General features: G+C 37.2%; 1 protein-coding gene across 1 annotated transcript in view; it reads right to left on the bottom strand.

Moving 5' to 3' along the window:
• Positions 1-268: 268 nt before the first annotated feature.
• The window catches only part of DAOA (D-amino acid oxidase activator), a gene marked incomplete at its 5' end in the record, with an annotated part of 73054 nt that continues 61756 nt past the window's right edge, over positions 269-11566 (bottom strand). The window contains 1 exon segment of the mRNA XM_011933946.1: positions 269-400. Within this exon segment, the coding sequence (XP_011789336.1) occupies positions 269-400 (132 nt within the window).

Genomic DNA, 11566 nt, shown 5'->3' with positions numbered 1-11566 from the left:
CTTCCTAGGTTTTGAAATTCTGTATTAAAAGATAAGTAATTTTCAATGAAAGTAACATGCAGAAGTAAATACTGGGTAAAGCTGAATAATTAACAAATATTCCAGAGGGCCAGTAGTCTGTGTTGGTCAGAATGAAACTTTCACAGAGAGGAGAGTCAAAGTGAAGCTGATAAAGTAATGAAATAATTTATATCAGTGTCTCTAAAGTAAGACTGAGGAATCTGAGTGTTGTAGGTGGTGAGGAGCCTCTGAAATCCTGAGAATAGATTCAGCATAAGCGAAATCGTATTTTGGAAGCAGCCAGCTGGCATGCGTGGCTGGTTGGAGAGAAGTCACCAGTGAGCAGGTCGTTGCAGGTGTTGGTCTTGGATTCTGGTTTAGTGTGCCGGCAGGGGGGTTGCTGTGAGGGAATTTTGGAAGCCTGAATGAGCAGTTCTTAGCAACTACATGAGGGGATGAAGACATGTAAAAGAAAGTCAACTGTGACTCCAAGATTTCCCCGAATACTTATATCTTATGCCAAGGCTATTTTGAATATATCGAGGGTATATATTCTGAATATATCCTTGACATATTCAAGATTCCTCCTAAATAAGTTACACAGACCTGATGTCATTCGGTATTCAAGGTAAGATAACAATGTAACTGAATTCTCCTATAAAGAGCAAAAATATGTTTTAATTATTTTACAAGTACTCAGCATATTAAGGAACTTATCTAGAGTTTTCTGGAGACTCAAGTCACAGCTGTTGTTGATTTTATTAATTAGGTTTACATGAACCAACATAGAACTACACTGCTTTGTATGTATAATAGGTCCTATTTTTGAAATGGCTGATACAGCTTTTGTAAGTGGTTTTTAAATTGAGAGAACTTGACATCTAGCTTTTAATATTTAAAGGAATGAACTAGGATAGCTATTCAGGTCGTTTGAATATTTTGTGCAAATTCTCATACTCATTATGTCATGTCTACACTCTTGCTGTTTCATATAACTCAATCCTCGTTTTGAATATCATGATTTAAATACTTACAAAATATTACCAAAGAAACCTTTAGGCTCTAAGTAATACAATAATTAGTGTCTCCCAATAGCCCAATAGAATACATAAATAATTTTCTCCCACTATTTCCTCCCAAGATTTTGAAACCTCAATCCAAGTTTTAAAAACTGACCTATACTAGGTACTAGAGATCTCTATCGGAGACGCTAAGAGATTGTAAACTGCATCTAGAAAACATTAAACCAGTGTTCTAAATGGTTTGAGAGTCTTACTTTTATTCTGGGTAAGCCAACTTTAGATTCTTTTGTGAATGTGTCTTTTACCTGCACTTCTACTCTCCACATAATTCCCTATAACAGTTATTTTTTAATCTTTCATACTTTTATTCTACATCTAAAACCTTGACAGGATTTGCTAATTTATTTTAAAATTCTCGTTTGTAATATTTATCAAAATAAATTAGTTTTGAGTAACTGTATCTTGATGTTTTTAAATACAGGTTTCTAACATGAGACTGAAATCTAAAATATTATCATCATCCAAAATAATCTGAAAAAATAAAATACAATATATACACACATACAATATAGTTACAGTGAATAAGATCTAGTATTTGATAGCAGAACAGGTGACTACAGTCAACAATAATATATTGTACATTTTAATATAACTGAAAGAGTACAATTGGATTGTTTGTAACACAAAGAAAAAATAAATGTTTGTGATAATGGATATATGTCCCCACACAAAGTGCAGTGCCTCATGCCTGTTATCCCAGCATTTTCGGAGGCCAAGGAGGGTGGATAACTTGAGGCCGGGAGCTCGAGACCAGCCTGGCCAACATGGTGAAACCCGTCTATACTAAAAATACAAAAATTAGCAGGGCGTGGTGTGGGCGCCTGTAATCCCAGCTACTTGGGAGGCTGAGGCAGGAGAATCACTTGAACCCAGCAGGTGGAGGTTGCAGTGAGCAGATATTGTGCCACTGCACTCCAGTCTGGGTGACAGAGTGGGACTCTATCTTAACAATATATGTATATAAACATGCATATACATATATATTATACACACATATAAATATATGTATGTATGTATTTATACATATAAATATATTTATACACACTCTGAGGGTCATTGTGTAACAGTAAGTCTCCAAACTGAATAATTTTAGCTACCTTGTCATATAAAGCCTCTAACATCACAGATTTAAAATTTCCTCCTGGGAAGTATTAATTAAGGAAATCCCAACTTCTTTTACAAATTAAAATCCGTGTTCTCCATAAATTAATATCATAAAACATTTCTTGCTCGTGTCAAGCAGTCAGGTGTCTTTGGGGAGTTGAGAATCACCTGATATCTCTGTTCTTTTATATCAACTCCATAAGGACATCCCATTGCGTTACTTGGTATGTGTTTCTGTATGCCTCTTTAGTGTAAAATTTAAAAGAAGGGGGAAGTTTAAGTAATATCAGGATTAATTAAATAATTTTCAAGTAAAATATATTTCCGTGGGGCTGCCAGTGACTCCTCACAACTGGTGTGTATTTCTCACTCCTGTGAAAAGTTCTCCATTGGTCCCCTGGCTGAGATCTTTGTGTCTTTTCCCCGTTTGGATCCAGGTGGAAGGAGTCCCCTCTTTGTGACACTGAAGTTTCCCAAGAGAAAAAATAGGAGGCATATGATGGTTCTTAAAGTAATAGACACTGCTCACATTTCCTTGGCCAACGCAAGTCACATGGTCAAGCCTGATGTCATCAGGATGGAGGCGTGATCTTCCTATCGGACAGTGGAGCAAATACTTTCAATCCATCATAAAACCTGGATGAAATAGTAAGATATCTATTAAATCTATGTTTCTTAAACACACATGACTCTGTCTATACAAGGGCTCCTTTGTGCATTATTTGTAATGTTAATACATAAGATCATGAAGGAAAATGTGTCTCATTTTCATGATCAAATGTTACCTGCTATCTTTTCTCTATTATCAAAATGCTGGTAGTCTTCTAATGATTTTTATTTATTTATTTATTTTTAGTTATTGAATAATGATAATGGTGTCTCTTTCAGATCTACAACTTTCTGAGTTTTAAAGTCATGGAGGAAAAACTATAATGAAATAAAATATAATTTTATCTAAAAATAAATAAATTTGAGGATAAATCCAAGCATGTTGTTCTTAACATGTAATGATTTTATTGATTTTGGTGTCTTAGGAGTTTCAGGAGCATAGAAATATATCATACCTGTGTTTACTTTATTAAATAATCATTTGTTAGAACTTTCCAGACAGCATTTTTGGAGATGCTAACCTGAGATCATGGTGTCATGGTGTCTTTGCTAATCACTCTTAATAGGATATTTAAACCCTCTTTTCAGAAAGAAAACAAGGAGCTTCCCATGTACCCCATCACAAATCATCCTTCCTCTGGACTGTTGCAACACATCTACCCCGTCCAACACCTCTACCCCATCCTCCAAGGCCATTGTGTTAATAGTGTAACCACTTCTCTCATTTTTCTGCAGTTTTTCCCTGTTCCTGTTAAGTGTGGTGTATTAGTCCTTTCTCATACTGCTGTAAATAAATACCCAAGACTGGATAATTCATAAAGAAAGGAGGTTTAATTGGCTTACGTTTCTGCAGCCTGTACAGGAAGTACGGTTGGGGCGGCCTCAGGAAACTTGTCATGGCAGAAGGTGAAGGGAAAGCAGACACGTGTTACATAGTGGGAACAGGAAGGGTGCGTGAGGTGCCACACACATTTAAACAACCAGGTCTCCTGAGAACTCTATCATAAGACAGCACTAGTGGGATGGTGCTAAACCATTAGAAACCACCTCCATGATCCAATCACCTCCCACCAGGCCTCATCTCCAACACTGAGGATTACAGTTCAGCATGAGATTTGGGTAGGGATACAGAGCCAAACCATATCATATGTCAATGTTGTTCTTGCCCTGAAAACAAGAACAAGGCCTAGCATGGTGGCTCACACCTGTAATCCCAGCACTTTGGGAGGCCAAGATGGGTGAATCACGAGGTCAGGAGTTCAAGACCAGCCTGACCAACATGGTGAAACCCTGTCTCTACTAAAAATACAAAATTAGCCAGGCATGGTGGCGCACGCCGGTAATCCCAGGTACTCAAGAGGCTGAGGCAGGAGAATGACTTGAACCTGGGAAGTAGAGATTGCAGTGAGCTGAGATCACGTCACTGCATTACAGCCTAGGCAGCAGAATGAGACTCCATCTCAAAAAAATAAATAAATAAATAAAATAAAATAAAATAAAAAGAGCAGAATCTTCCCTTGATGCTCTATATTCGTACATGTTTTCGGCTCTGTGGACCATATGGACTCTGTCACAATTACTCAACTATATGATTGCAATGAAAACAGCTATGACAATATAAAAATGAGTGAGCATAATTTTTTTCAATAAAACTTTATTCACAGAAACAGGTGGCCCAGTGGTGGCCGTTAGATTGCTGACTCCTCCACTATAGTCTTTCTGTTAACCTACCCCTTTCTGCTTCTTCAGACAATCTTCTTAGAAAAAGCTTCTATTTCTCATGGTTTCCAGGTTCTTACCTCTGTTTCATGCTTGAAAACTCTGCTATTTGACCTTTATGCCCAAAGTTTTCTGACAGCTTGGGACAAGAGTGGCTTTCGACTGAGTCGGAAGCATTATCTGTGACATTATCTTGGGAGTACGGTTCTGTTTGGCTCTCCTCACTTTAGACTTCTTACCCTATGGATGCTCTCCTGTGTTCTGTGAAACTATCCACCCTTGGTTCTCCTCCAGTATGTGATGTTTCTTCTCAGTGTCTTTAACTTTAAGAATGCCTTTAACTGTAGGAGATTCAAAAACTCAACAATAACCAAAATAAACAAGAATTTTTTTTCAGATTTCAAACCTGACATCTGGAATTAAGGAGGTCAAGGTTGGTGCAGGCCTTTGGCAATGTCGTCAGAGGTCTAGGCATTTTCCTATTTCTGCTCGGTCTTCTATATCATTTTGCCTTTTGTTCTCATGTTTGTTGCTGTATGGTAACCTCAGGGTTGAAATGCCATGGACAATCCCCATGTGTCTAAGCAAAAAAAAAAGAAAGGACAAAATTAATTTGTTTTATAAATTCTTTATTTAATGTATCAGAAAGGAAAAGTGTCCCTAAGACCCTGGCAGCCATATCTCCTTAGGTATCGTTGGCCTGAATTATGCCAGACCTGAACTTTATCAGTTCAGTGCATGAGAGAAGCTGGGAAGGTTCGTATTTCTAACCAGGTACACTGCCTGCTTCTCCAAATTTGGTTTTCATTAGGAAGAAAGACGAGTTAATAGATATTGGCTAAACAATTAGCATGTCTCTCATAGTGACCTGTGCAGGATATTTCTCCTCCGATGACTCGGTGTCAGTGTTCTAGGGATTTATCTTTCAACTTCTTTTTCTGTTAAACTGCAGGCAATTCCTGGGCAGTCTCATTCACTATCATAGCATGACACATTAGGCGTTGATGCCCACATTTTTCTGGCTCAGATTTTAGTATCCTGTATCCGTCTTCTAGGGGGTTTCACCTTCTGGTTTTCCACATGTATGTCAAATAAAAGATAGTCTAAAGTAATGCTGTTTCTTTAACCGGCTGGTTCTCATACATCTCTACCTTGATTGTAACCATAAAAACAATAATCAAGAAACTGAAACTCAGCTTCTCCTCTCACTCCTTCAACTGCTGTACTCAAACAACTGCCAAGTGCCATTTATAAACTTTCTTAACATCCCTTGCGGCTAGTAACATATTTTCATACCCACTGTCATTCTCGTGACTAGTGTCTTGGTGAAAACCTGTATTATTTCTCACTCTGTCTACTGAAGATTACATTCTCACCTGGTTATTCTGTTTCCCATTAATACTGCTATCAGAACAATCTCTCTAAAATAGAAACCATTTTTTCTAGGTTAAAGCCCTTCAATGGCTTGTCATAATTAACATCTGGTAACTCATACAGTCCCTAAACAATCTTATTTATCCAACGGTATTGCTGAGGACTTCTAAATCTTTCACTCAGTTCAGACTCACTCTTACAGCTTTTTTTGTTTACAAAGGATATTTACCTGATACCTATCAGATATCTCATGCTTCAAGACTGAAATCATTACCTGCAAATACCCTCCATATCTATACTTTGTCCTTCATGTTCCCTTCTTTAGAAGATGTTTTGCTAACAACTCCGTTCCTCCTAGAAGTTTTGTAGTAGTCATCCCTGATTTTCCCCTCTGCTTCATCACTAACTAGCCTCCTTTCTTCTAATCAGCCACAACATCCTATTGCTTCAATTCTCTTAATGCCTCTCAAATAAACTCACTCGGCTCTACTGTGGTGATTACAGCCTTACTTTAGGCTCCTGTAATCACTTATCTAAAATATGACTAGATTCTTTTAACCTTTTCCATCTGGTCATTTAAAAAAATTATTCTAGGGGTTTTATTTTCTACAATGGAACTAAGATTATAGTATTCACTTCTTCAAATAATTCAATGTCTTACCATTACCCTCCAAATGAAGTCTAAACTTATTACTGTAGTTTAGAAAGCTTTCCCAGAGCTGGCCACATCTATCACAGATAATGCTGCAGGCAGCTTGTATCTGTGACTCTGTCATCACCTCCCTCTTTGTACCTATTACACTGAGGATACTGGGAACTACCATGGCTTCCCCTGTTACCATTATCCTGGTCCTCGTTGTAACTGTAATTGGCAATTACATGTCCAAATCCTCCACTCTTTCATCACACTATGGGCTTTCTGATCTCAACCATGATGTTCTTCCTATGCCTGGCTCTGTGTTTGGCAAATGGTAAGGGTCAGTCTGTGCCCTTCCATGCATGGATGAGTCACTGGGATGTTGCCTTTGCTCCTATTTCTCATCCCATCATCCTCCATCGCTGCACTTGACTCACTTGCATTTTCTCTTCCCTAAACAGCAGATTCAGTTTGGGTTTTGAGGTGGTCTATCAATGTATGCTAGCAGAGAATGCTAGCTTCTTCCCACAGGAAATATCCTACCTTCTCTTCAGATGTAGAGTAAACTATGAGCTTGGATTTCCTTCCTGTATAAGTTCTATCAGCTTCAATGCATGCATAGGTATCGCCAAAAAATTAAATAAAACTGCTAAAGGTCCTTCCTAAATGCTACTTACCATCCATTTACCATGTCCCTAGTGCTAAACAACTATAATCAGTTTTAAAAAATAGTTTTGTTCTCTCCATTCCCATTTTGGAGCTTCCTCCAGCTCCTCAAACTTTTTCATTTTGTATTTCATCCTGGCAATGCACGTAAACACCCTTTAATGTTATTAGTGGTATGCGTGTCTTTAAAGGCAACAGATACCCTTTCAGTCCCCAATTTATCAGAAGACTCATTGGTATTTAACTTTCTGGACCATTCCAGATTTTATAAAATGTGACCATCATTTGACTTCAGTAACTACAATTGCATCATTTTGCTCTTGTTGCTTTGCTTCTGCTTCAGACTGATCTCTACCCTAAAATGTTGCTCCTTCACAAATCAATATTTAACTGGCTGAATATGCAACATTTTCACTTGCTGATCTCAAGATACATCTCAAACTTAACATCCCCTAAACAAAATATCATAATTCTTCCCTTTGCAAATGAAAATCTGTCACTACAAGTTACTTTTCAGTTTTAGAAAATCATAAGAAATTGAATTTGAGAATATGCATTCTCTTGTGTCAGGCTTTGAAAGACACAATGTTTTTTGTTCTAGTGTAATATTTTTAAGATCTGTCCACGTTGCATCAGATTTGACCTTTTTTATTGCATAGTCATAATTTTTATACAGATATACTAACTGAATACAGTTATATAAAATTCATCTATAATTATGTTGTGGACTTACGTTTTTATTTTTCTGAGGGAAATGTTTAACAGCGGGGTTTTCTGGTCATGCGGCATGCATAAATTGAACTACAAAATGCAGAACTTTCTCCAAGCAACTATTGTTAGGGTCTGAGATTTTAACCTACTTATAAGCTAACATGTTAGTTTATTAGTGCCTTATGGATGCAAGCAGAAGACACGAAACTTCTGAGTCAGAGAAACAGGAGTTTATAATCCACAGTAGAGCAATCATCGTGAGCAGCATGTTTGACTTGGCTTTTCTTATCGCCCCCATCCCACAGGCATGACACAGAGGGCCCACATGGATGACTGAAGATTACAGGAGAGGAAGAGTGATCTTGGGGAACTCTTCATTTTAGGGTAACTGGTGAGTAAGCCTAAACTTTGTCTTGGATAAAAACATTTCCTCGTCCCTCAAAGTGGCTCATTGCAATCACAACCCTGAGAAATGGCCCAGGTTAAAAAATAATAAAAAGTGGGAGGTTTTGATACTGGATACTTTTCTAGATATTTTGAAAATGTGTGGTGTTGGGAGAAACCCATGGAGGACTATTTCACAACAGCTGAGTAATTTTGCTTTCCCATTAGCAAAGAAAGGAAAATTATTTAATTTCGATAATTCTAGTAGGTGTATATTAACTTGAATTTCCTTGAAGAATAATGATACTGAATATCTTTCCTTCTCTTGCTTATTGATCATTCATATGTCTCTTTTTGCAATGTGTATGTTCAAGAATTTTTTTTATTGGGTTACATCTTCTTATTTTTCAGTCTTAAGGGTTCTTTGCATATTATTAATATACATTTTTTCAGATATGTGCATTGCAAATATTTTTCTCTCACTCTGTGGCTTACATTTTCATGGTCTTAGAGGAACCTTTTGAAGTATAAAATTTTATCTTGGTGAAATGTTATTTTTTTATTTTTTAACACTTAGTGCTTTTGTATTCTAAGACATGTTTTCCCACCCCTACAAGTCTAAAATTTTTATCTTATGCTTTCTTTTACAAGTTTTATAGTATAATTTTGCTTTTTTTTGTCTGTTTAATTTTGAGTTATTTTTGTGTATGGTGTGAGGTGGTATTCAGGTTTACTTTTTCCAGGTGAAATACACTTGTTCTACCAACATTTATTTAAAAGGCTGTCCTATTCCTGTTCATTTCTGATTGAATTATGTTTGTCCTTTCTCTCACTGAATTCTGATATTTCTCAAAAATCAAATAATAATATTTACTTATTTCCAGTTTTGGGCTCTCTATACTGTTCTTTCTTTATGCCAATATCACGCTGTCTTGAGTGCTGAACATTTAAATTAAGTACTCTAGCTGGAAGTATTTGATGGATTTCAATCCATTACACTTATTATTATTACTATCATAATTACAATAATTACTATTAATGGTTGTTTACAGCAGGTAGGCTAGTCCTGTAGCAGCTATTTTGCCATAACTGATAGTGTGATATTCTGCTTACTTACAATTTGATATTTTTCTTCCTTTAGTAAATTGAAGATTTCCAGAAATTCCTTACTATTTCTCCCATTGAAATAGGGAAGCAAATTCACCTCATCTTGAATATGGGCTCATTTTTATTGACTCCTTGTTCAACAGAAGGTGGGACAAAAAAGGAAAAAAAAAAAAAATTATGTTCTTGGACCTCCAAGACTAGGTCATATGAATCCTTGAAGCTTCTTTCCAGCTCTCTTGGAACACTCTCTCAGTGAGACCCGAGATGCCATGGAAGTCTAACAACTACCCCACTGCTGTACTGGGGAAGACACATGGAGGTGTTCTGATGGACAGCTCCTGCTTGGCCCAGAATTCCAGATCCCCTGCCAAGATGCTATGAAAGTGAGAATAGTCGTCTTGGATCTTCCAGACCAGTTCTTCTGCCTGCTAAGTGTTAGTGTGACTTCTAGAAATGCCATGTTGAAAGTAAGGAAAACTCCACGGGTAAATACACTTCTGCTAATAAGTGGGAAACCAGAACTGCTGTTAGCAGCTGTCAGGTGAAAGTGGTTCTCATGTGTCAGATTCTAGCGGAAGTTTTTAGTGTCTCTTTTCCTTAAGGGCTTAGTATGTTTCTCTACTGCTCCCAGCAGAGGTTCCCAGCTGACTCCAAAGAACACTGACTTTGATATCGTGACGATCAGGGTTCAAATTCACACACTTCCATTTACAATCTGTATAACATTAAATCCTGTTCTAACGTTTCTGTCATTCAGCTTTGTCATCTCTCTACACAGAAAAGTACTCACCCATGGTCATCCCACCTCTGCTGCCTAAACACTATATTAATGTTACGTGGCTTCCCCAAAGATAGTATCACCTTCCTCAGGATGCATTGTGAAAATTCAATGTGACCATCTATGTAAAAAATGTGATGTTAGGCACAGAGGATTTGGTTGATAAATGTTAGATTTATTCACATGAGGACTTGATGAAACAAAGGTAAAAGCATGTATCTATCACAAAAAAGGGTCAAATAAATGCCAGTTTCCTTCATTCTTTTCCTTTTAGGGCACTTCAAAAATATAGAAAACTAGTTATTGCACAGCCTCCAGAAGCTCAAGTTACTAATACAAATGATCCTAATTATGGCTTGAGTTGTAGTTGTTTTACAGAAAGTAAAAATTATTGAGATAATAATTAGTTATTTCCTAAACAATTTTACTTGTAGAAATTTTAAAATCTGTCATAAAAACACCCATAAGTCTCTCAACTGCAAAGAATTTAGCATCACCTTGTTTTTTTCCAAATTCGAAAAAAGCAATAATCTGACTACAGAATAAACCATGGGCGGTACAGTACAAAAAATGCTATTATATTTTTAAACGTTGTGCAGTCCATTGATCAGACAGGCAGAGGTGGGGAGGACAAAGCCAAACACAGAATACACATTTTGCTACAGAGAACCTTGTCTAAACAGTTTCATTTAGAAATGCACATTTATTTGACTGTATTTGCAAATCATCATTTTTTTCTCTAAAAATAATACAGAGTGTGGAAATGCTTTCCTATGCAGGAAGGTTTTTTATTTATTTTGCTGAGTTTCAGGAAATGAAGCTTAGCTGCTACCTCGCATAGAAACACCAAACTATAGAATACACAAAATTAGCACAGAGTCTCCCATGTATAGCAATTTCGATACTGCTACCTACACTTCACATTTACTGCATCCATCCAATTACACCCATGTTGTGAATGCACAGCACTTAGAGCAGGCTGGCAGTTCACAAGAGTGCAACGGATGTCACACAGTCTGCATATCAGTCAATCTGCTTCCTGACACACTTTAAGAAAGCCTGTTCCTTACATTTTGGCATGCTTTTGCAATGGCTGGTACCGGTTTTTCCTTTCCATGTTTAGTGCTTCCTTCAGGGTCTCTTGTAAGGCAGGCCTGGTGGTGACAAAATCTCTAAGCATTTGCTTATCTGTAAAGGATTTTATTTATCCTTCACTTATGAAACTTAGTTTGGCTGGATATGAAATTCTGGGTTGAAAATTCTTTTCTCTAAGAATGTTCATTATTGGCCCCCACTCTCTTCTGGCTTGGAGAGTTTCTGCTGAGAGATCTGCTGTTAGTCTGATGGGCTTCCCTTTGTGGGTAACCCAACCTTTCTCTCTGGCTGCCCTTAACA

This window comes from Colobus angolensis, unplaced genomic scaffold (assembly GCF_000951035.1).
Source record: "Colobus angolensis palliatus isolate OR3802 unplaced genomic scaffold, Cang.pa_1.0 Scaffold13, whole genome shotgun sequence".
NCBI lineage: Eukaryota > Metazoa > Chordata > Mammalia > Primates > Cercopithecidae > Colobus > Colobus angolensis.
The sequence above is the reverse complement of the archived record's forward strand: the minus strand, read 5'-3'. Positions and strand labels throughout refer to the sequence as shown.